This window comes from Sander lucioperca, chromosome 11 (assembly GCF_008315115.2).
Source record: "Sander lucioperca isolate FBNREF2018 chromosome 11, SLUC_FBN_1.2, whole genome shotgun sequence".
In the NCBI taxonomy this organism is placed as follows: Eukaryota; Metazoa; Chordata; class Actinopteri; order Perciformes; family Percidae; genus Sander; species Sander lucioperca.
Window position 1 is genome coordinate 7,974,395 of NC_050183.1, and position 26,627 is coordinate 8,001,021.

Consider the following 26,627-nt stretch of genomic DNA (forward strand, 5'->3'; position numbering starts at 1 on the left):
GGGTTCGCTCGTTTTGATATCTATGGTCACCCGGATTAGAAATGTGTTAATAATATAATAATAAGTGAATATATATATATATATATATATATATATATATATATATATATATATATATATATATATATAATATGTACAGATATATTAAAAGACTAAAGTCTCTTTAGGAAAAGTTTTTTCCTAAAGATAAAACTTTAGGAAAAAGTTTATAGTGCAATGATAAAGTAGTACTTTATCCTTATAGTGCAATGATTTAAAGTAGCACTTTAACTTGCACTATTGGACTTATTTGCACTACCACCATGACACACTCATAGAGCACCTTACCATGCATACTGATCACAGGGTCAGCCCTGTCACTGCAAGCGTCTCATGTTTATACATCCCTTACATTCATGTGGATTTTTTTTTATTTAGTATCTTTTCTTTTATTGTCCATATTATTCATGTGGATTTGTTATTTTATCATGTTTATGATGTATGTGTATGTTGTGTGTGATGTCTTTAAGCTTGAATGTCCCCTTAGGGATCAATAAAGTATCTATCTATCCATCCATCTATCAGTTTTTCTATGTCCCACCGCATTTTTGAAAAACAGCTACATGTGTCAATGTAGCTGTGTTTGACTCTTTATTTGTACTGTTTGCAAAAGTAATTATTAAAGTAACATTATTATGTACTTAACATGAACAGTTCATCCAGTATTATTTGAGTAGCCATTATCTGACTGTCGCGCCTCCCCTAAAGAGAAAGACCCCGCCTGCCGCTTGATCTCTTTCCATAAACGTTCATCAGAACAATAACAAAGTACAGCTGGTTCTGTTGGTGCACTTAAACTAAACTCGCACTTACTACATCGTATTTGCATTGGACGATAAACCTGAGTGATTTGAGCAAAAATGTCTGTAAGTGAAAATCTTTTTATTGCTATAGGCTATATCTGTTTTTCTGATTAGAAACGTTACAACTTGTAGAACAGTTGCGATTGACAGAACGCTGCTTAAACAGTCTGTTATCATTTGATAAACATAACATTATACAGAATGATACATTGGTAATCTGTTGATAAATGACGTGTACAGCGGGAATTTGCCTAAATGTGCTTTAAAAATCATTATGTGTATTCAGTATATACAGTCGTAGCTTCTCAGGCTTGCCTGGACATGTTTGTGTACTTGCTCTAAGTAGCAATTCATTCATCAGACTGTAGGTGGCGTTACGGTATAACCAAAACATCAAACAAAACTATCATCGCATCGTCATTCACTGAAGAAGTTAAATAATAATAACACAAAATATGAATTTAACTCTTTAAAATTACACATTTAATCATCCTCTGATGTCTGATCTCGGTTGCAGGATAAAGATCTGTTGTACCCTCGTCTTGCCAAGGAGAGGAGTAAACACAAGAAGAAGAGGCTGGTGCAGAGTCCCAACTCCTACTTCATGGATGTAAAATGCACAGGTAAGGACCGCACCACCAGCTCATTTTCCTCACTAATTTTCTAATGTGTTTCATTGTAATTTGTATTCTTCTCTATACTCACCAGGGTGTTACAGGATCACCACCATTTTCAGCCATGCCCAGACAGTGGTACCTTGTGCAGGCTGCTCTATAATCCTCTGCCAACCAGCAGGGGGGAAATGCAGACTAACTGAAGGTAAAAAATGTTAAGGTATACGTGCAGTTTAGTGTCCCAAATTAACCATACAATGTCCTTAATTAATTATGAACCTGCTAAACCACCTGTGTTACCCTAACCCTACCCCTACCCCTAACCTAACCTGTCTCAAATAAGACCCTCATCATTTGGGACACTCTGTTTTTGGAAAATATTTTGTGACACTAAACCGCACGTAAGCCTGTTTTTAATGTTGCTTAGGTTATTTCTCCACGGTGTGTGAAAGTGAGTGGATAAATGATGATTACAGTTTGTATTAAATAAAAGGTGAAAGGTTTTGCCTGTGGTAAGATATTGAAATGTTAGAATTTTTTTTTGTCTGTCTAGGCTGTGCCTTCAGAAAGAAATATTCCTGAGCAGAAATGTGCAAAACATCCATGACAGGCAGCAGAATGGAAGAATGGACCATGGAAAAATGAGTCTGAGCCTCACACTATGTGCTTTTAAGTGTGTGAAATCCTTCGTAGAGAAATATGTATCTTGACCTTTCTTGATCTTGGTGTTTCATAGTACAGAGCAGGAGAGGAGCTACGGAAGTTTAAGTTAAATCATACACATGTAGACGTTCCAATATGCTCAGATTGAATTATATAAATATCCGATTTATATGATGAAGCACTTAATGTACAGTGGTTTTGACTACTTCTATTGATTAAGTAAACCATGTTTTGAAATCTTCAAAATGCACAAAGAGTCCAATGAGTCATGATTTCTGTAAAACATTTATTAGGTTGACATAGAGGGAGTTGGTAAATGAAATATAAAATGGTTTCGGGCATGTGTGAGACCCTTTCCATGGCACTGGCATGAGATGAAACCATGATGACCACCACAAACAAAAATAAAACATTTTTTAGAATTTATTGTCTGTGTTATATGTGTTCTTTGGTCTTGAGAGTTCCCCTAGAAAAAAAAAAAAAAAAATGAAGTGATGTAAAGGAAACAAATCCAAAAATAATCAAAGCAATACAATTTCTCAAATACCTAACATTATTCTACTATATACAATAAGTATCCATGGTTGATACAAGTTGACTTGAGCTTCCAGTGGTTTGGGGTTCAGCTCGCTTATGTAATACAATATATTGTAAATCTAGTAAATATTGGCTACATTATGGCATGGCAATGATGAAGAATGTGTCAACGGTCAGGTCAAGCTTAGGGAAAGGCAGTACAGCTTAGAAATGCATGTCACAGTGCTAGATACTGTACATGCACAGCTCTCAGCTACTGCACAGATCCCCACATTAAAATAGAGTAGAAAAACGTTTGATGCACATAAATACATAAATGTGCGTCTTCAACATGTAGGCCTCAGGATAATTGGGGATTGGCAAAAGAGGCAAGACGCCTAGAGTGACTGAGCAGCATGTGTGTTGACCTGTTTATTTATCAATGAAACCTTTCCATAAGGCCACCTGTCAATTTGACCACTGTGCTGTTTAACAGATTTGGGGGGATACTGCTAAAGACAAGCACACATAAGCCGAATGTCTATTGTCTTGTAGCCTCTTAAGGTGGTAGAGCATGATCAGGACAACAAGACTGTTGACTAACTTCATATCACCACTGGGTGGCACTTCAGAGCCATACCAATGTAGACTGAGCGAAACCCAACACCATCTGTAGCATATGTATTAAAATAGACAGAGGCTTAATGTATGTGCACATCAATGAAACTGAGCCAGTTTAAGTGGTTCAGTGACCAAATCTGAGGTTTCTTTCTGTGTGTCAGTTGCCAGTTCTTTCTAAATAAGTGGTCAAAAATCATTTCTGAGGGGGGCTTTCTGTAATCACAGGTGGAGATAAAAAAAAAGAAGAATGGGGGCAAAATGACTTCCCATCTTAAAAAAAAAGAAAGAAAAGAAACAAAGGTGTGCCTTCGGAAAAACAACTAGGGACAAGCATTAAGTTAATCCCCCTTCACACGGGGAATAAAGATTTTACAGCTCGAAATGTGGAATGGAGTCGAACATTAAAGACATGTTACATGACGATCTCATCCTCTCCAGCTTCCTCTCTGTGTGTTTATAAGCTGTTGAGTTCCTGCAGGGTCTGGTCCAGGACTTGATGCATGCCAAGATTCTCCTCTTTGGCTTGTGATAATTTCTCTGGAGAGAAGAAAAAAAGTGACAGGGTGAAGCATCAACCATCAGCAAATAATACTGCTCCGGTCATGACAATCTATTCTCCTTTATAGGTTTGTCAAACAACATCTATTGTAAAACAGCACATAGCACTGTTTTACTGGACAGATGTTTTGCATAACCATTTTGGTTAAAATTGTGCCACATGCAAAAACCTCAACCACACCGCCGTGCCTTTCATGCATAAACTGCTGACTGTCATTCTCTGCCAGAAGACTGTTAGTAGATTACAGTATGGACTTTTTAGTGGACTTGTGTGCTACATTTGTTGTATTAGATGCTACCTTGTGTACTATCAGTCCATACTGAACACACGTGACTATATGTAATATCAGAAACCATCAAAATGAGATAGATTAACAAGCAAAAGTGTTTTAAAGGGTCATAGGGGATTGTAAACTGCATTAAGCCACACAAAAACCAGCGTAAATCTCACCTTGTCTCAAATAAACTTGCTGATAATTAGAGGTACATGTACATTAACCAACACTTTCACAAGATCAAACTGTTGGTTACCTAATTACAGAAATAACAGAGTGCATGGCACGCTGTTATTTCACACACACCGTAGCTGAGATTATGTATAAAATGTTTTACTGAGATATACAAATTGTATGAATAATCAATAACTGAGTGACAAAAGCTGTAAAGTAGGAAAGAAAAAATATTTTAATTACTTATTTTCTGCATAGTAAGATGGGAAGAAGGCACATACAGTATGATCCACAGAGAGAAGATGAATTCAAAGCACAAGACAGAAAAAGGGAAGTGAGAGAAAGACAGAGAGAGAGAGAGAGAGAGAGAAAGAAAGCGAGAGAGAGAGAGAGAGAGAGAGAGAGAGAGAGAGAGTCAGAGCATCTACAGAGATGTCATGTCATTGAGGGCATGGTCCAGCTCCTCACTAATGGCCTTGTACTTGAGCTTCTGAGCATACAATTCATCTGGAGGTCAGAGGTCGACAGGAAGTATAGGCAGGTGCCAGGGACAGCAGCGACACAAACAAGCCGAAAGCAGGATAAGAATGAGAGGCAGATGGAGGCAGAAGAAGAAGAGCAGAGGGAGGAAGGAGAAGACAAAAAGAAAAATAGGTCAGGCTTTTTAAAGATGCAGAAATGCATGGAAGAAAGAATGATGCATATCTAATTACGCTTGCGGCTCTTTAGCTGGGTGAGCTTTGAGCATTTAAGCCTGCTCTGAATGTCTCATAAAACTGCTACGATAACTCTATAAACTCAGCTGTCTGTGGTCCAACAACTTAATAATGCTGATCTAAAAGCCTCTGAGCACATTCTGTCCTCTTTGTGCCGTGGCTGACATGGAGTAGTCCTTCAGAAACAAGGGTCTTCCATTAACTTAGGAGTTTCAGTACATTTGGAAGGGAGCCCTTTCTTTTCCACAGAAATATGTGCAGTGTTGCTGAAATAGGACACTCCTTGTGGGGTCTATGTCAAAATGAATGCAATTGTGCATGTGTGCACTAAGCTGGTTAGAGTTGGCCCCACGGACCTACAGGAAACTCCACTAAACTATTTGCTTGTGGTTCATAAACAAATTTACTGAAGCTGAATGCACCCTTAGGTCCAGATGACTGGTTGGTCTTTTAAAGACAGTCATACATTGCCTTTGTCTAGTTGTGTTAGAAAAATGTATATAAGTGGTGCGAAACTATGCCATGTGAGTGGAACTGATCTCATACCTTCCAGGTCATCAATGGACTTTTCCAGTTTGGCCACTGTCCTCTCTGCAAACTCTGCACGGGTTTCAGCCTGACGGAAACACACACACACACAGTATGTTACAAGGTAAAGAAGCAATTCAACATACAGGACTGGTATGCTGCAAGTTTTCAAGAGCTTGTTTTGTATCTTCCAAAGTAATCACAGAACTGACAAGTTTCATACGTTCACGTGACAAGCTGATAAAATGAATAATGACCATCTCAAATCATCAATTCAGTAACAAAAATAACTGTGTGCGATATATAAACTTTATGAATAAGTCGATGTCTTTTTTTAAAGATGCATACATTGGAGGAAGATAGGTATGGGGTATTGGAGTATAGAGGATGACAGCAAAGGTCCAGAGACGCTGCAGTTACGGCACTGGTGTCGTGCCCGTTCATTCATTTGTTTCATCCTAAAAACATACAGTATATGCTCAAATTGTGTGATCACTAGAATCACTATCTCACCTCCTTCAGTTTGTCAGTTAGAACTTTGATCTCCTCCTCGTACTTGTCTTCTTTTTCTGAGTACTGTTGACATATGGAGACACAGAGAAATACATGACCTAATCAGTGGCAGATATACAAACACATGCTCATACACGCTTTCACCAAAACATGCACAATATGTGAACACTCTCTCTCTCTCTCTCTCTCTCTCTCTCTCTCTCTCTGTATCATCCAAGGATTATAATTGCTCCAACAGCTATGGCACCACTCCCTTATGAGGAGTGATATGTCAGGATGAAGGTAGTGGCACAAAGAGGCGTTGGGCTGGCCAGGAAACAAGTTCTGCTGTGATGCCAACCATGGCACACATGACTGAACAAAGCGATGGCATCTACTGTTAGTAGAGCAGTCATGTGGTTAGCCTGGCATGCCATTTTACTGCCTGTCTGTACCTGGGGAGGAATTTTACATAGTAAACAGGAAGAATGTGCTGCAGGTCTCTACTGGCTGCTGGATCACGTATACCTAAACACCTTACGCTGCCATTAGCCCTACATATACAAAAAACAGCCACAGTGGCTAATTTGTCATGCGGTGGATCACAAAGAGTTCAGGTCTTGCACTCTTGATACATTCAGATCTTAACAGCCTGAGGGGAAAATAAATGGTTGCGTTGTAAGTAGGGCCTGATGATACACAATTATAATAGAGGTAGTATAAAACAATACTTTGGTGATTTGGTATCCCTCCCTACTCACTCAAATTACTGTCCATTGAGCCATGAGAACAGCCCAAATGATAGGATACAGGGAAATGGAGATGAGCAGTGGTTAAATTGGGACGGGGCTCTCCGGGGCTCAGCCACGGCACATAAACCTACTCGTTTGTGTCAGGATGTGCCTGCTTGCAGTCGGTTGCCTACTGGAAATATGTCACATACAATTTGATGAAAGTGATTTTGAAAACATGGTATTTCTGACAATAAATGAAAGATTTTTGAAATGGCATGTCTATTTTGTCTCGACGGAGCTGAGATGAGAACAATCGGAACACGGGCGTATTCTTGTTCAGCTGCTTAATCTCGTCAGTCGACCATCGCGCAGTATAAAGTATTACTTATAAGTGTGTATTTCTGCTGCAGTGTCTAGTTATTGATAATGCATCATGACTCACATGCAGCATGTCACTCACCTTCTCAGACTGGGCTTCTAAGGACTTCAGGTTGTTGGTCACATTTTTCAGCTCCTCCTCCAGGTCCCCGGCTTTACTGTGGAGAGGGACCGACATGGTATGCTTGGTTTTAATGGAAGAGCAACGGGTGAGGGCATGTGTGTATTTGCGCTCGTGTTCGTGCGTTGACTGGTTTTACCATTCTGAGAGCTCGGCCCTCTCCTCAGCTCTCTCCAGCTCTCCCTCCAGGATCACCAGTTTACGGGCCACCTGGAACGAAAGACATTCAAACATTTTGGACTTGAAGCACATAGTCTCAGGAAGGCAAGAGCAGGTCAGATTAAAAACGAAATATGAAAATGAAAAGGGGAGTGCATCCCAATTTGAAGATGTCTGTTTTGCTCCAAACCAGCTCCCACTGTCAAAGTCTCACCTCCTCGTATTTACGGTCGGCCTCCTCGGCGATGTGTTTAGCCTCCTTCAGCTGCATCTCCTGAATCTCCATCTTCTCCTCGTCCTTCATCGCTCGGTTCTCGATCACCTTCATCCCTCTGATTGGACAAGACATAAATAAGGCTTTAAATGATGTTGTGAAACCCAGGTGTTGCAGTGAAAACATGTTCTCACACACAGGCAATTGCAGGCATAAATGCACACAAACAATATTCTAATCTAAATATCAAAGTATGAATCTTGTTTAATGCGACTGACCTCTCGCTCTCGTCTGCGGCCTTCTCAGCCTCCTCTAGTTTCTGCAGTGCCGTGGCCAGCCTCTCCTGGGCTCGGTCCAACTCCTCCTCCACCAGCTGGATCCTACGGTTCAGAGCGGCTACATCACCCTCCGCCTGAGAGGATGAGAAAATAGGGTGAAGAGAGAAATTTAGTCATTCAACTTTAAATCACCCAAGCTGGTCTTCCCTTCCCCCCTCTTCCCCACCATAAAACAGGAAGAGAAGGAAAAGGCACAAAGAGGGCAGTGGGGGGGGGGGGCAGCTCAACAAAAATATATGAACATAGAAAAAAAAAATATGTATAGGAACCTGTAGCTTTATTATGTCTGCACAGCAAAATCAAAAGTGTAAAAATCAACACTGATAAGTCCACTCTTAGATAAATTAATTTGAGCTGATATATTAGCATGAGTGATGATACGAGTTGAGTGATGAGAGATGGTCAGAATAATTTAACTTCATGCTTTTTAATTTGTTTATTGTTGTTTTAATATCTTAGCACATATTGTTAGTCATTTCTACCATTTTTCCACACTGAGGAATCTTCCATTTTTAAACTTAACCACTTCTGTTTTCAAAAATGAACAGAAAATGATTATGCATTTTGGAATTGCTAAAGGGTAACTTTAGCTAATTTTCCCCCTAAGTTAAGACTTTTTATAATAGAGACTTTTCACCTTTTCTCTCATACTGCAAGTGAGCGAAGGTTTTAATGTGTTTATGTAAAAGTAAGATACAAAAACTAAACTTTATGGTGTATTTAAAGTAACTTTAGTGTTTTCCAGTGTTTCACCCGTTTTACCACTGCAAAGAAAGATTGCATCTTCTTTTGAAAGCTTTTCTCTGTACTCTGTACTATCATATTAAATCCACATAAAGAAGTCTGACTGCAAGTAAACTAAAATACATTCAATTCCATCTGTAAGTGAGATACTGTAATCTATTCTTCATGCTCTCTGGGGCTGTTCATGTTTCCCAAATCAATAGTTGTCAAGCTGATGAAAAATAGGTGAAATTAAGACAGCTGGAGGTCCTTGGAGGATTTGATATAGAAGAGGGGCCTACCTGCGATGAACACAACTACTATCTGCTGAGTCTGGCCGGAAAATGTAATCCTTTTTAATATCGGAAGATCGCGGGACTTTGGATTTGAATGAAACGTTTACAAAAACTCAATTTCCGGAGACTGTGAATGCCAAGTGGGCCAACTAGGGTGGACAAATGGGCTTCTTTTCATCTGCCTTTGGTAAACAAAGGCAGAGAGAGGAAAAAGAAAGCAAACAGACAACTACACAGGCATTTCCTCTCCGTTGGACAGCAAGTTTATCTGACCACCACCTCCTAGGGAGCCGCTTTCAAACTGGAAACCAGCCCAACTCAGTTTTCATACAGAAGTTACCACAAAGAGACCACTGTAAAACGTTCACAACCAGGCAGCTCAAACAGCACTACATAACTGCACTTTTGCTAAATTATTCTTTCAAACCCAGAGTACTCACACAGGTTTACTCCCTGTTACTAAAACGAAACAGCTGGGGATTTCTTAGACAAACATATGTTCTTCTGTGCTCAGTTGCAGGGCAGCAGTTAGTAGGTCAGTGACTCATTAGCTAGTCATTCAGTCCAGAAGTCAGGTTGCCTGTCGGATCAACAGACAAAGTGTCTGCAATTCAGCTTACAGGTAGGTGAATCATTCTGATACGCATTTGGCGAGATAAAGTCATTAAGAGAAACAAAAGAGAAAGGATTGGCACTGAGGAAGAAAGGTAGCACTGTAGAGAGAGGAAGAGTAAGTCTGTTTGTGCTGAGAATAAGACCTTCATCCAGACTATTCTTCCATTCTGTCATAGACTTAATATTTCAGGAAATGAAAGCATGGTTTCCTGCTTGTTGGCAGCTGGCACGGGTCACATTTTTAATTTTTAAGATTTTTTCCCTCTAGCCTGCATGTCATCCTAGACTGCTGACTAGCCAGTCAGTCTTTCCACCTCTCTTTTTCTCTCTCTTTCTCTGTCCTCTCCCAGGTCCTGCCCTACTGCACCCAGAGCTCACAGGGGAGGCCGCTGATATGAGACAGGAAATGTCTGTCAGACTAGCGCTGACAAGCCTTAAAACAGCCAGCACTTGATAGAGGAAAACCCAACACTGAATGAATGAAAAGTCATAAATCGGTCGAACATCTTGAAATCTCATCAGCTATATCCTTCACACAGGTCTGCGTCTGTCGACACTACATCTAGCTGGTGAGAAATGTTGAACAGAATTAAACTGGAGCCTGAAATAACAGATATTATTGTTACTCCCTTAGTCCTGAGTGAAGCAATGTGCTGTGAAGAATATCGTCTGCACACAAACAAACATGCTATTCATGAGCTTTAGGTCAGCTACACCAGCACATCAGTCGCTGTAATGCACTTCCAGACACACACACACACGCACACGCACACGCACACGCACACGCACACGCACGCACACACACACACACACACACACACACACACACACACACACACACTCTGCAAACATGCAAACTGACACTCTCATTCTGTCAATCTCTGCCTCTCTCAAACAAACATCACCAGCTAGCAACCGGCTAGTTTCCTGCCCAGTAAAATGTGTGTCGTCAGGCAACACACAAACACAAAAACCTAAAGTCTTAGCTAACACCACTATGGTGCTAGCATATCTACGCTCGCAATCCAATGTGTGCCACCTGGAGTGTTATCTGTCATCAGATTTTCCCAATTACAGGAAGGGGAATCCCCTCATGAACAGAGGCAGCCTTGTGTCAAGTAAAAATGCTTATGTGCATACAGTACATACTGTCATACCTCTTATTCATTCAGCCATGACGAGAGAAGAGAAGAGCTTTTTTCCTGTGAGTCCCGAAGGTTATAATGGAAATTAATTTCCTTATGCAGCTTAATAAAAAAAACATTTAACCAGTGCTTAAAGCACAGAAGAACAAGCTATTTTAGTATTCTGAGCTTTTGCACGAAAATAATAAATGTAACAGCAATGTTTAGGCAAACATCACTGAAGAACCAAGTCACAAACAACAAACCTTTACTCTGAGAATAGACTCTAACGTCACTTTAGAAATGAGGATCTTGAAAAAAGTGACAGGAAGTCAGCTGCCCAACCTTATTTCATATCCTCCCTTTGATTGTTCTTTCTTTCATAGCTGGTATTATCTGTGTCTCTGGCCATGCCCCTTTCCTTTAACAACCACTTTGCATTCTTGGGCTGCCAGGGACGCACACTGCCTTATATGGTAAAACAAACTATGGAGAATGTTTGTGGTGGAGTATCAGGGAGATTGTAGCAGCCACACACACACACACACACACACACACACACACACACACACACACACACACACACACATGTAAAGATACTGACGACAAGTAGCTGCTCTGTTATCAAGCTACCTTAATATGTAACACCAGTGCTTTCCAAGAGGAGAGTGGTATGTCAGTAACTGCTGGCTACATAAGACAGCTCCCTTGGACCAGTTAGTGCCTTGCTAAAGAACGAATGAATTGTAAGATTCATGAGGAATTGTAAGATTTTTGAAGGATTCTTAAAGAAATAGTTTGACATTTTAGGAAATTTGCTTATCTGCTTTCATGCTGAGAGTTAGATGAGGAGTTCAATACCACTCTCATGTCTGTACAGTAAATATGAAGCTACAGCCAGCATGCAGTTAGCTTAGCTTAGCATAAAGACTGGAACCAGGGGAAAACAGCTAGGCTGGCTCTGTCAGAAGGTAGCTAAATCCACCTAGCTGCACCTCTAAAGCTTACTAATTAAAATGTATCTTTGTTTGATGTGTTTGTTTAATCCATACAAAACTCAAGACTTATTCTTGGTCGGCTGCAGTCACCTCTCAGTCTCCACTGGTTGGCTAGCAACCACACAGCCACAACAAGACTGTCGTTTTAAAACTTTCAATTTTTTGTATGGATTAAACAAACATGTACAGACATCAGAGCAGTATCAATCTTCTCATCTAACTCAAGAAGAGACTAAAGGCAAGAAAGCAGTATGCAGATTTCCCAAAATGTCAAACTATTCCTTTAACAGTCAGTGCTGCCTGAGCAGCATCAATAGGTGAGTGACACAAACTACAACATGTTGGAATATAGGACACTAATGTGCATTTCCTCTCACCTCTCTGTCACTAGTCTCAACTCGGTCTACATTTAGATTACTATGTTATCTTTTGCTACATTTACGCCTCACATCCACAATACTAAGGTGTTTCCGAGCCCCTTAAACAGAGCCAGAGACATGCTCAGTGTATGCAAATGGTCATGTTTCGTGCGTTGTCAGATGTGTTTATATGGACAAAACTATCGTCTGGACGGAGATCGCTTTTGTCTTAAAACGCCGCTTAAAGATGAGAAGGCAGTAGTGTACAGTAGATGTGGCCTCAGTAAACAGTCACCTTCCTGCCTTGAAGATACAGCACAGTTCTACTGGGAATGACTTAAGAAATACCTGAGTGTATTAGAGACAAGATCAAGGACAAGTGGGAGAGGAATCTAATTATTGGCTAATTCCAGGGCAGTAGGCTAATGAGCTGCACAATGCTGTTAGCGTTCAGGGGAAGTTATTCCTGACACTGCTGCTTGCTACTCTGAATGTGAATGTGTGTCTGTGAGTGTGTAATCTTTTCCCATGAAGATCTGGCATGCAAAGAGAGCTGCATTCAATGCGTAAGCCAACCTGTCATGAGGTGTGATATGTAAAAGAAGGTCATTAAACTTCCAGACAAGCATCACAATGAGCTCTCACTGTGCAAAAAATAATTTGTCAGACTTTCACACAGGTCTTATTTGAGTGTTTCGTTCTGGCTCTGTCGCATAATACTAAAGTGTCTAATCCTGACTAAAAGTTCACTGCAAACCGATTTTTAAAAAAAGGCCTTTCTGGAATCCACGAAATATACTGGGAACCAAACTATTTAGACCGTTTTCCATCTTGGTTTTGTTGGAATTGACATCAACCTAATGACATTTTTGGAAATTTGGATATTTGGAAATATAATTGTGTGGTCTCTGAACAAATAGAGGGCGGGTGATTTAACTACTAGCAATCCTAGCAGCAGTTTATCTTAGCAGTAAAACCTTTTATACAGTTCTTTCAGGCTAAATGAATACCACTTGCACTATGCAACAATACTAGCACCAACAAACCACCAAACAGAGACAGAGATCCTGCTTTGACAAAAGCATCACTGAAAATGCTTTAATATCTCACTGAACCTAGCATGCATCCATAAATGAAAAGACCGGCATCATTTCCACTCTCTAAATGCTTCTTAATGACATTATAGCAAATTTAGCTTTGCTAGGACCAACCCGCAACCTTGGCCTGCATAATCAGCTAAGCCACAAGCCACTAACATGGGAGTTTTCTCCAGAATGCCAGCGACTGCCAAAACATATCAACATGTGGCAGTTATATTTGGAAAGTTGAGCTATTCCCAGGGAGAAAGTCCAAAGAAAACAGTGAAACCAGGAAGTACATCTTTCCACAGAATCTGCTGTAGTCTGCTAGAGGCCTGGCAGAGAACCGTCAAGCCCAGTGACCGCACCAAGCAGCAAACAGATGAAACCTCTAGTTCAATTTGACAAACTGATCATGTGCTGAGGGAAGTATGTCTAAATAACTTCCTGCAATTAGCTTTCAATATGAGACTCAAGGGGTGTAAAATGAGCACAGTTAATCCAATGTAAATGTCTTTATGGTACAGTAGATGAAGAAATTGCATGTATGGAGACAGATAGTGGACAGTGATGTGTGGACATTTAAGATGTGTATTAAGTATTAAAGGGGAACACCACCTAATATTTACATATTCCAATATGTTATTTCCATGGCCTATGAAAGTTCAATCAGTATTTGTAAACATGAGCCGGTCACTCTCAAAGCCAGAAAACAGAAAAGTGAGTGTCAAACTTGTGATGTCATCAAGTATAAAGTCTGGGGCTGCTCCATAGACAATGAATTGTTTGTTTTCTTTTTATACCTAAACAAGCTTTATTCTCGTGTAGTGTTCTCAGTTCAGAAACTGAAAATGTTCCCATATACCCAGAACATTCCCCTGGTGCTCTGTGTCATCTATAACATCTCTCCAAATTCAGCAGTACGAGCAGTTCAGGACTTTATACTTGATGACATCACACATTTGGGTTTTGGATTTGGGGAAGAGTTGTTCATGTTTAGTAATATTTTAGGAATAATGTGTATGAATTTTGAAAATGGGCGTAGTTCCCCTTTAAACTTTCACTGAAGTTGTACACCACTGACTGGAATCTACGTAAACTTGTGAAGAAACACTCCAGTCCACCACACACACTAATCTTCCTGTTGATCAGGGCTGGAGCTCAGGGACAGGAAGTGTTGGGAGTATAAGCACAGGAAGTGCTGTACCAGTCGGCAGACGACATCCTGGGAGGGGCAGCCTGGGGAGTATTGGAGGGAGACCTGGTTCCCAACGCGTTATACCTCAGTGGAGGTTTCGGAGTTCCACTTCCCTTTTTATCTGTTTTTTGCATTCTACATCAATTATCACCATGGCAACCATTGACGACAACATACAAAAAGTTCAAAAAGGGAAACAGATACTTTAAAGCTTTTAATTCTATGCTTTGCATAGCTTTTATTGTCATTTTTCATAATTTGATTGTTTTGGGGTTAACCAAGTCATTATTTTGTCTCACAAATATAATGAAATAATAAAATATGTGTATCACAGAAGCAAAAATCACAAATGTGCTTCCATATTACAAAAAAAAGCAGGCAATCGGGTTCATCTGAGTCACTCACACAGCTCTCAGGGCCTTGAATGAAGTGGAAATCATCTTTGGCCTGACTCTCAACTCTGAACCTCCAAACAAGTAACTGCTGTGAACACTATGAAGAATGAACAGCTCATTGAGAACAACAGGCGTAAATAAAACACATCTAAGCAGGTCAAATGAGCCTTTGTCATGACTCTGTAATCTGACAGAGCCCCCAAAACCACACTATAAATAACACAAAAGAACTTATTATTTTGTAGTTAGATATGTGGCCAAGTGTTTTTTTCTGATGCCTTCACAACAATGCCTTCAAACAATGATTCATTACCTTAACACACTCAGCAAGGTTCCTGTTTTGATCTCCCCAAGCTCCAATGAAAAGAGTTTTTTGTGCCAAGGAATAACTGCAGGTTGCCCTAATTATTCACATATGGGACCACACCAACCTCGCCACACAAATGCACTGCTCTGTTTGACTTTTAATGCACATGGAGTGAGCAGTGTGACAGCTGAAACTGCTTTTACATATTAAGGCTGACAGAGATGAAATGGAAAAACGTGTACATTGTAAAATGTAACATGATCTACTCTGCAGATAAAGAACCAATTCATCCCACCTATTTAGCATTCATAAGCAGTATTGGCACTTGTAATAAGTCGTTGTCACACTATAATGTAGTTATATGCTCATATGTTTTTTTTAAAGTGTTTATTGTTCTATTTGTAAACACATTTAACTCCTCTCTGAAGCATCCATAACTGGGTGCTGGTATATACACAGATAATGAATGACACTAACATATAACACAGTTGTATCTATATCAAATGTCTTAATTCGAAAAGTTATTATTAATTGTTGAGAATACTGTAAAATGTCCCTATATCTGCTTATGACTAAATTCAAAAACAACAATTTTGGTATATGTTTATATACACTGTTCAAATATTATAAATAGGGGGCATTAAAGTAAAGTGTCACTGTACTATTTCTAAAATGCAGTTTTGTAAGTCCATGTTATCCTTAAGTTTTCTACTATTCTTTTGCAAGATGTGTCATGTTTATCAAATGGTGGATTTGTTATTTTATGATTTTAATTCTGAATTAAAATATTGTTTTACAACAAACTCATGTGTCACTACTTTTGGCTCTTACGCAGTTACTGCACTCGTACAAGTGGTGGAAAACGCCCTCATTGAACATCAGAAATTCATAGGTGTGTGTATTACTATCCCAGAAGTTGAAACGTTAATATGCACTACCAAAAATCTAATACAAGTCATCCATCCATTTACTATACCCACTTCAATGCTTTTGATTAAAAGTATGCCTGCAGGTTGGAGATTTTTCTGGACAAAACAAACATATATAAGCTCATTACATGAGCGAAGAAAAACAGAAGGCATCCACCAGCCAATCACAACACTTAATGTTGAAGTCAAGGTACTTTATATGTCCCAACATGCATTGACAAACACTGTGATCTCGAACTTAAAGACTTTAATTAATTTAAGATAATGATTACTGACGTCACCGATGTGAATATACAAGTTCATACAGAATGAATACCCACAAGCTGACCAAACGCCCAATTGTCAAATTGGTTCAAAGATACCTAATAGGCTGTCTGTAACAAAGGGGTAAGTCCTACAGCACGCCAGCTCCTTTCATCATCTCAGCTCCCATATCTTTACAGCCACACCTTGCCCTCCCACTCTCCTTCAATCTTTCTGCTTGTCCTGTCATTATCCAGCCCCTATGCAAAGGATATGGCACCAAATGTCATAAAGCAGCACGTGAAACAAGTCAAGACTGTTACCTAACTGTGTTGTTAAACGTTTTTTCTTCAATCCCACCTCTACCTTTTCTGTGTAAATCCGCAACACTCGGATGTGGGCAGAGTCAAGAGACAAGCAGGTGACAGACATGGGTGAATACTCAGAAGAAAAAACGGATGAGTCACTTTCAAAACTTCCCTTCAATGCATCTAGTTTGAGAAACCACACATTTGTGGAACTTCAAAAATGACTTGCTAATTACTTCAACTGCTGCTAATACTGTGCGTTTAATTGTAAACACATGAAAGTGTTGAAAGTAGGGCTGCAACTGACGATATCTTTCATTATTGTTTAATGTTCTGATTAACAGTTTGGTCTAGAATGTCAGTAAACAGCTAAATATGGCCATTGCAAGTTCCCAGAGCCCAAAGGGACATATTCAAGGTCATGTTTTGTCTGACCAACAACAGTTCAAAGATATATTCAGTTCATTATCAGGGAAGACTACTACACCATAAGATATTCACATCTAGGAAACTGGAATCAGTTTTTGCAATTTTGGCTTTGAAAAAATAAACCCTTAACAAGTAACTAATGATCAAAATTGTTGCTGATTCATTTTCTGTTGATCGAATAAGTGAGTAATAGTTTCAGCTCTTGTTGAAAAAGTCACATTTTCCAGACTATTCCTTTGAGTCCCTAATAACAGAGTAGGCCTACCCATAAGTATATGCCCTTTATTTTCCTATCATCAGTGGAGGCAGGATTGAATGGTGGTTAGGCGTTCAACCAGGCAGCTGCTGCTGGCACACATCCACCACCCTGCTGAAGTACCACTGAGCAAGCCATTGAGAGAGTAAGAAGTGAATTTCCCTGGAGAATCACAACATTATCCCCTTAATCTAAAATGCTGGCAGCTCTAAAAGCTGCTAAGACCTCATAAGTAAGTAGTTACAATATAATTATGAACACAGTTTCTATTATTAAGACGTAATCTGGTCAGTCGAATAGATTAATTAAATTATGTACAATAGGTTCAATGCTGTCTACGTGGTCTACATTATTCACTGTCGTTTTACAGAGGCCTGTGAATCAGACATCACTGAGCATGCGCAAAGACCTGCAGGAATCCAAACTTTTTTTCATTACAGACCAACGCCTTGCATTGTGGCAGAATCACGCCCGCGAATGAATCAATGACATGAACTAATATGACTTTTTAAGAGCCTGAGAGGTGAGAGGTGAGTCTGGCAGATGATAGCTGAGCGGTGCGAGGATATAAAAGAGAGAAAAGACCTATAAACAAAAAAAAGTCGAGGATTTGATTGTCTCACTTTCTCTCGGAGCTCCCGTTCACTGTCCAGCTCTCTCTGTAGGACCTGAGCCCGGTCCTCTGCGTCGTCGGCCTGCTGCTGCAAACACTGAATCTTCCTCTTGACAGCATCCAGAGAGTTTAAACCCGCCATTGTTGACTGTTTTGTTACTTAATTTAAGACTACGCGTAAAGAAAAACGCTGTTGGTACTTCTTCTTGGTTGTGCAAAAAATAAAATGAGCTATTGCCTCCTGCTTATTTGGTCTATTCAGAATAATAAAATAACGGGAAAAAATGGTTTGATTGTTGATTTAAAAAGACAAATATGGATGTAGGTCCGAGGCCAAAGTCTTTGGAATGTAAAGGAGTCGTTCAAGTGCAACAAAAGTTATATAACCAGGAAGTCACGGCGTCCAGGTGTTCTCCAAATGTTTCTTCTGGTCTGTAGGAATGATACGTTCATGTGCAGTATAGAAAGTTGTCCTCAGGAATGTTACAGTTTTTGGTCCGGACACTTCAGAGTTTGAGGAGGAGGATTAGAAAAGCTGCGCGATGAGGAGAGCGGAGAGCGCCAGACTGTGCCGGAGGAGGAGAGAGATGATTGGGATGATGAGGTCAGAGAGGGCGGGGCGTGTGTGTGTGTGTGTGTGTGTGTGTGTGTGTGTGTGTGTGTGCGTGTGTGCGTGTGTGTGTGTGTGTGTGTGTGTGTGTGTGTGATCCCTGTGACTGATGTGATCACTGCTACGACGAAACTTTCAAAAGAAAAGGGAAAGCCACGATGAATTCATTTAAGATCAAATAGCGCAGTGCCAATAGTTTAGATGTCACACACAAACTTGATTTGACAGTGACATTTTCCTTTACAGTCTGACGTTCGAAGTTTCCACCCTGCTTGAAAACATAATATATGCTGTGTATTTGAATGCTGAAACAACTTCCAGCATGGTCGGTATTGGCCCCAATACTGACCTTATAAAGCGGATACCATGGATACCATGACATTACCAATCCACATTAAATACAGTTTCTTTTAATGTAAAATAAAATTGAGTGTTTTCTCTAACAGTTGCATTAATTCAGTCATGGTGATTAAAATTAGTTCTATGCAGTGATGTATAACACTGGTATTGACCACCGATATCGGCAAATTACCCTGAATTAGGGTCTCAGAATTAGTTTCGGTGGAGAAAAAATTGGATTGGTGCATTCCTACTTGAGGGGTCGCAATATGCTGTTACAGTCTTTCTTTTTTTCAGCTTCCCTTTTTAATGGGAAACCTCAGAAGGCAACATCTCTTCTTAAACGATTTAAAGTGCCCATATTATGAAAAAAATCACTTTTTCTGGGATTTGGGGTGTTATGTTGTGTCTCTGGTGCTTCCACACACATACAAACTTTGAAATAAATCCATCCATGCTGTTTTGAGTGAGATACAGTTTCTGAATGTGTCCTGCCTTCAGTCTCTGGGTGAGCTGTTCAAAATCGGCACGGGCTAACCGCAACCATTAGCTCGTAGCGTTAGCATGCTAACGCTAATGCTAACGCTAGCATGCTACCTCATTCTCAATAGCAAAGCACTGCTACAACACACACAAGTTCACCATAATCTACAAAAGAACTACTTCCATGTGCATCCTCATTTAGAAGCTAATCCTGCCTTGTAACTGACCAAAGTTGTAGAAACAGCCTTTCTTTTACTGTCTATGGAGCTAGCTAGCTGACATGATCTACATCTGAGCTACTGCACATGTGCGAGTGCAATCAAAGATAGTACAGAAGAAGAAGAAGAAAAGAGGTCTCACTCTGTAGCTAAAACAGAGACCAGCTGAAAAGAGGATCTGCAGCAGTGAGAGAGAGCGGTGCAGTACAACAAAAATATGGTGTTTTTTGAAAATTAAACCATGTAAACCTATTCTGGTACAACCTTAAAATACAATTATGAACCTGAAAATGAGCATAATATGGCTGCTTTAAAGATCACAGATAAGGGGTTATGATTTAGCATCACCTTGGCAATGAATGGTCACAAGCTAAAAATATTAAGATGAGATAACATGGTATATTGTTTAGAGCTAGACCGATATATTAGACGATATTAATATATATATAACATATCGTTATCGGCATACATGTTGATCGAAAAGTAGTCTGCAGTGCTCTGGTTTATTGGCATTTCTTTAAACCAATCACAATCATCTTCGGACACAATGATAGCCTCGGGAAGGAACTTGTTTTTGTTGAACATGTGTACGTTCAAAAGTTGTTTTAGTCGTGCAACAGAAAACTCAGATTGGACAGATAGTCTAGCTAGCTCTCTGGATTTACCCTACAGAGACTTGGAGAGCAGTTTACCACAGTCCTCATAAATCAACTGGAGTTTAATATGCCAACACACAGAAAGCGGAAGGTGGGGGACATCCGGCCTAAAAAGAGGGACATCTGGCGGAGTTTCCGGCAGCACATGAACAATCCCGGAAGTGGAACATCGTCAATATAGACTAATCGAAAACTAGCAAGAAATTGCATTACAGAAATATAAAAAAAATATGATATAAGGTGGCTGGGTTAGCTCAGTTGGTAGAGCGGGGGCACATATATGAAGGTTGACTCCTTGAAGCAGTGTCCGCAGGTTTGATTCCGACCTGGCCCTTTGCTGCATGTTATTCCCCCTCTCTCTCCCCCCTTTAATGTCTTCAACTGTCCTGTGGAAATAAAGGCCTAAAAAGCCCAAAAAATAATCTTAAAAAAAATTTAAAGATTTTTCAAGTGTAAAACGTCCCTCAATATATTTGTATCTTGTTCTTAACCTTTTTGTAATAACCACATTTAAGGAATCCTTACAAAAATATGGATACTGACTGCAAAAACCCAGCATCAGCAAGGCTATACTATCATTTGATGATGTGATATATGATAATGTCATATGATGCTTACATTCAGTGAAAAGTTTGGGCTGCACCGTTACATTATTAGTTCTACTCTTGTGCATCATTTTTGCAGTTTACTGTACAGTTCAGTTTCAGTATTTTTCAGTTCAGTACTTTACACATTTGACAAGTAAATGGATGAATCATTAGATATAACACGCAGCAAACTAACCACATGGGGTATGTATAAATTCATAAATGGCAAAGTCGTCCTCACAAGATGATATATTACGGGCAAATCTATTAAGTAATAATGCATAATCATAATAAGTCTTTCTATTTTTGAGGAACTGTGTGACTATTTGTCTTAAAGGAGTGAGTAATCAAACATCGTCCACAACCCGCCTGCTCGTAGATGATGATGTTCACTGTGTGGCTGTATATGAGATTTATGCTGCATCCTTCATATTTCTCTGCCGGCCCTGCCTGTGTTTACTCTCTCAGTTTCCTATTCACACGATCGGCCCTGTGAGCAAACATGTTGCCTGGACGAACAAGTAGCAGGCCAGAGGATCTCTTTGTGACTCGCTTCAGTTCAGGTTCAGCTCAAATTCATTCCTGCTGTTCACTGTGAAGAAGAAAATCTCTCACAATCAATCTCATCTGTTGATTGAACCCCTCTCTGTCTGATTTGCCCCTTACACCGGAAAAGCTGGACGCATTGATTTCATTAGACACAGGAGTGTTGGGCTTTCTATTTGCCTTAGCTGCATTCCTGACATACCAGAGCCCCCCTGCCTTCTCCCTGCTTTCTCTGCCCGGCCACCCCCACAGTCCAGCTTTCCCCTAAAACAGTAACTATTGCTGCTGTGAATGCTGTTATCAATACCTGTATTTAAAACTACATGATGCCACCCTCTCTGACTCTTACCACCATTAGCTCTCGGCATCCTTTATGCAAATGTTGTGATCTAACCTCCTTAAAACAGACTCTTTTTTATGTATCACAACTGCTTGCTTTTGTGGGGTCTTTGACTCACACTGTTGTGCTTCCCCAGCCCCCTCCAGGTTTCCAATCTGGTCGTGCTCTCTGTGTGAATTGAGATGTGTAATGACTTGACTGCTGCCTCTAATAAGTGACATGTGAAGGGGGATTCATGGAAGTGGAGTAGAGCAGCTTTACTAGCTGGACGTTTGTGTGAATATAATTCACTGTAAATATAGTAAACATCTATTTTTAACAAAAGTTTAGAGTGGAAGGAAGCCTTACCTAGTCAGGCTCAAACCACAACTTCAACAACTACTTTTTCCAGGGGCCCACTTGACCCACTTTACATGTGAGCTTCTCAGAACTGTTCAGAGTTTATTTAATCACAGCGTGAGGATAATCCAGTGTGTCTCAGCCTTAGTCCCTGTGTCTGTATGTCAGACACTTCCTTTCTCTTTGTGTGTAGTACAACACTGCATTTCCCTGGGATATCCTCCACAAGGCTCAAACAATACCACATCTTGGTGGCAGCTGGGAGAATTTTAGTTTTTATGATGCTTCTTTTTGCTTATTTACCCTGCACAGTTTGCTTAGTAATTTAGTTGGAATGACTGGATTCTTAGCTATTATTAAAAGTAAATATCACTGCTAAACTGGTATGATAAGTATTTTATCCATATCTTGGACATAATCGACTCCCTAATAAGGACTTTGTTTATATTTGAATTCCCCCTCTCTCTCACACACACACACACACACACACACACACACACACACACACACACACACACACACACACACACACACACACACACACACACACACATATACAAACGTTTGTGCACAGATGCAGGGAGGAACCACCACTGACAGATATACAGCGCTGTGGTTTGCGTTGTTGCCAACCATCTAAAATATGATCTTTCTTTCCAGATTGCAGCTGATTAGCCACAGGACAACTGCCATATCCAATGTTCCGCTACATTTACTGAAATTAATTATTTGTGTATACAAAAACATTCTCGCCAATTTGAGAGCAGTTTGTGTCTGATGTAGAGGACACAGACATCCCCTTGGATGATGACTCTATATAAGATTCATATAGGATTCAGATCTTTTACTGCAATAAAAGTACCAATACTACAGTGTAAAATATTCCATTACAAGTAAAGGTCCTGCAATAAAAGTTTACTTACAGTAAATGGGAACTACACTGATTTTACACATCAAAGTCAGTTAAGTTGTATAAAACTGTAGAGGGAGCTGCACAAAAAGTGTCTGAGGCAGCATTGGTTGGGGGGGGGAACTACGATTTTGAAAACGAAAAGATCAGAGGGGTGTGTGTGTGTGTGTGTGTGTGTGTGTGTGTGTGTGTGCGTGCGTGCGTGCGTGCGTGCATGTGTGTGTGTGTGTTTGGGTGCGTGGGTTACAGTTTATCCGTGTGCTCATCTTTCAGGAGTGGCTACACAGGAATGTATCAGTCTCTGAAGTGCTCCAAACCATTCACTGTGGATCAAAGTAAACCCACAGCTGGTACTGGCTTAGAACCATCCAGCTGTGGAATAATGGGCTCTGGTTTTCAGTGCCATGGTAACCTGAGTGTGTGTCAAAGTCGGAAAAAGCAAGTTATTAATGACAAAAGCAGAAGCCTCTTGTCAATATTCAAACTCTTGCTAATGATTCAATAGGAACAGAACTGTTCATTTTCATTCAAGTGAAGTTAGTAAACTCAGTTGACCCAGACTCCCCTGTGTGTATGTGTGTATGTACAGTATGAGTGTGTGACCTTTCACTTACGTCTGCAGCTTTTATCTCAGACAGTTCCAGCTTCTCCTGAGCGTCTTTCAGGCCCTCAGAGAATTTGTCCAGTTCGTCCTCCGTCTGCTTCATCTTCTTCTGGAGGTCCATCAGCTCCTCCTCCAGCTACAACAGGAGAGACCATTAGTCCAGTTTACTACACTGTCTTTGCTCAGTGTGTTTTTATTTAAATTCTATAGATTATTTTTCTTTTTACCCAACTCTCGGTTCGGCATGGAAATTTCCTGTGCACTGCTGCCTTTGTGCTAACTACACCATTGACCTGAGAGAGTATACATGTTTTCTATTCGATGTAATTCTGCTTTATTCTGTTCTGTTCTAGTCAATTTTATTCTATCCTATTCTGTTCTGCTCCATTCTAATCTATTTTAGTCTATTCTATACAGTTCCATTCTATTCTGCTCTGTTTTGTTATGTTCCGTTCCATTCTACTGTATTCTATTTTGTTCAGTCCAATTTTATTATATTATTCTGTTCTGTTCCATTATGTTCATTCTATTCTATTCCATTCCATTCCATTCCATTCTATTCTACCCTATTCTTTTCTGTCCCCTCTTTAATAGACACATCTCACTCTAACAAAGTTAAATGAATGCACTGAACCCTGGATGAGTTTTACCCCCCAAACTTTCACCAACTTAAAAAAAATCCTGTTTATATAAGTACAATAATATATCAAATCCATTATATTTAGTGTGTTTGTACTGCACCTAAATAATAGTTCAGTGTGATGGGACGCCGTTAAAGCCTAGGTGTTTGAATTTAGACCAGTGATAAAGCAGCAGATTTGGGAGTCTAATTGAGTTTATGATGTTTGGGAACATTTAAATGGTAATGGTTTACTATCAGTCTCTCATGACATCAACCCTGGTATGCAGAGCCTAATCCTCTCTCTCTCTCTCTCTCTCTCTCTCTCTCTCTCTCTATCACACAGGGTTAAGTGTTCCACCTAATCAGTGCCCCCCCCCATGAAGTGCTGCTGATAATCCTACTGAATTCCACACTGTTCTCTTCTGGTGCCTAAAAATACAGCTCTTATCAGTAAGAACACACTTGCGCCTGGGACTGTGTGTGTGTGTGTGTGTGTGTGTGTGTGTGTGTGTGTGTGTGTGTGTGTCCACATGTATCCATTTGCATGCTTCTTGTGTGTATTGTCTCCTGTGCTGGATACACCTGTCAAACAGCAGAGACAGACCAACTCTCTGCAAACTGGTCCTGGAGGGAGGGATGTAAACAAATCATGATCCTGGGTGGTCTCATCACCTGAAGTGGCCAACACCACTATGAGGGGGATTTTAACAGTTTTCTTTGAGCCTCACTTTAAACAGCATTAATACTGCCCTATTGTTACTACATTCATCTCCGATTGATTCCTTTAAGTTGTTTGTGGTGTTCAGGTGGTGTGGTGACTCAGGTGGTGTCAGATGTTTTTCCCCATAAATAACTGCATAGAAATCCACCATGATGAATAAAAGTTGGTGTATTTTTGTGATGCCTGGATTTGTTCTTCCTATTACATGTTATATTTTAGCTGGAAATGAAGTACATGATTATGTTACACAAAACTGAGATATAGTTTCGAGAGCTTATCCTAAGAGTGTTGCCTGGCCTTTTAAGGAGGTGTTTGCGTTTCCAATACTGTCACTAGGATTTGTTGAATTTACCCTCCAGTCTCTGAGCGATATTTATATATTTCTTTAGCTGTGATTCAGCCAAGTAAAGCAGTAAATTGGTTGTGAGGAATGTAGAATAGATAAATGTGAAACGTGTTTACAGACAGTTTCCTTAAAGGTATGTCTGGTATGATGATTATCTTAAGAACTGGATAAAGAGAGAAGCCTTAAGTATGCCTTATTCTGAGTCTGGAGCAATTTTGGCAGTTATGTTAATCCATAACTTTGCTATTTAACTAATCGAAAACAGCATCTCTGATCTCTTTAACACTTTGACACTGCCTTTCACATCAGTTGTCATCATCCATCTCTTTCTGTTCTCCTCTTTCATTCTCACCTGCTTGCATTTGTCCTCTGCTGCCTTCTTGTCCGTCTCTGCCTGCTCTGCCCGGTCAATAGCATTCTCCTTGTCCAGTTTCAGCATCTGCATTTTCTTCTTGATGGCCTCCATGGTAGCTGCTTGGTTGGATTTCCCTGTCCGAGATGTTAAAAAATGCAGCCTCAAAAAGCGCAAGTCTGTCTCCTGTTGTGTTTAGATGTAGGAGGTCTTACGTACAGTACTGGAGAGAGCTGGAGTCCAACAAGGCTGCAGAGAAACAGAGAAAAAGAGAGACAGAAACGGGGAGAAAGTAGAAAGGAGACAGAAAGAGCTGTGAACAGAGATGGAGAGTTGAACCCTATATGGGTAGTTATTTAAACTGCAACAGAACCTGCCTCTAGTCTCTGATCACCCCCTCCTCCTCCTCCTCCCATGCTCTCACCCCTCCCTTCCTCTTTTCAATCTTTCTCTCCATCCTCTCCCTCTCCATCTATTGCTCCTTCACTCACCACTCTGCTTCCACTCTATCCTGGCTCCCTGATTATCATTGTCTCAGACACGTACTCCACCCTATCAAACCACCCGTCCAAGGTCTCTGTAAGGATTGGTCTGGCTTCTCCACTCCACTCACTAACTCTTCCAACGTGGCTGATCTCCTTATTTGGGTTGTTGTGTTTTCAGAGAGGGCCACAGATCAGACAGGAGAGAGAGAAACGCAGGTCATGTTTCCACATATAACCTCCTATCAATGGATAAAGAGTCCTGCTGGCACACAACCTCTCACACTCAGGGCCTTTAAGAGTGTGTATATTAGAGGATGAGAAAGGGAGAGAGTAAAGTGCAAAGTAGATGGAGGGAGAGTTTGAGAGATAAAGATGGATGGAGAAAGTTCCCATTCTGTAATCACAGTGTCATAATATATATAAAAGACTCAAACTAGCTAGGCCATAATGTGAAAGTAAAAACACAAAACTACCTGGTATGAACAACAGATGCAACAGGGATTAGTTTGTTTCACTCAGATGCAATGCTCTGCGAGGTAGTGTGATGATACAACCTTTGCATCCTTCAAATTTCTATCATGGTACCATTAAGCTGTTTTGGTTTTATGACTATGTGATGCAACTCAGACAGCTCCTGTTTTGTTATTTTAAATA

At 40.2% G+C, this 26,627-nt stretch overlaps 2 protein-coding genes across 8 annotated transcripts; one reads left to right on the forward strand and one right to left on the reverse strand.

Annotated features, from left to right (window-relative positions):
* Window positions 1–702: 702 nt before the first annotated feature.
* On the forward strand, window positions 703–2,589 carry LOC116055238 (40S ribosomal protein S27-like). Its single transcript, XM_031307071.2, has 4 exons — window positions 703–905; window positions 1,360–1,465; window positions 1,551–1,661; window positions 2,010–2,589. The coding sequence occupies exons 1-4, from the start codon at window positions 900–902 to the stop codon at window positions 2,036–2,038; spliced, it is 252 nt and encodes an 83-aa protein (XP_031162931.1). The 5' UTR covers window positions 703–899; the 3' UTR covers window positions 2,039–2,589.
* Window positions 2,392–25,917, reverse strand: tpm4a (tropomyosin 4a). Of its 7 annotated transcripts, none has more exons than XR_004898771.1 (10): window positions 25,489–25,917; window positions 23,458–23,583; window positions 7,884–8,017; window positions 7,606–7,723; window positions 7,372–7,442; window positions 7,194–7,269; window positions 6,021–6,083; window positions 5,526–5,595; window positions 3,569–3,793; window positions 2,392–3,519 (listed from the first exon to the last, which is right to left on the reverse strand). XR_004898771.1 is itself a non-coding variant. In XM_031307062.2 (10 exons), exons 1-9 carry the CDS (start codon window positions 25,600–25,602, stop codon window positions 4,688–4,690), a joined length of 855 nt encoding a protein of 284 aa, XP_031162922.1. In that variant the 5' UTR covers window positions 25,603–25,914; the 3' UTR covers window positions 4,476–4,605; window positions 4,652–4,687. The 7 variants fall into 7 exon arrangements, 6 of the variants coding, with proteins under 6 accessions (XP_031162923.1, XP_031162925.1, XP_031162922.1 ...); XM_031307062.2 differs by lacking the exons at window positions 2,392–3,519; window positions 3,569–3,793 and adding exons at window positions 4,476–4,605; window positions 4,652–4,770 and having other exon boundaries at window positions 25,489–25,914; XM_031307059.2 differs by lacking the exons at window positions 2,392–3,519; window positions 3,569–3,793 and adding exons at window positions 4,476–4,605; window positions 4,642–4,770 and having other exon boundaries at window positions 25,489–25,913.
* Window positions 25,918–26,627: the final 710 nt, after the last annotated feature.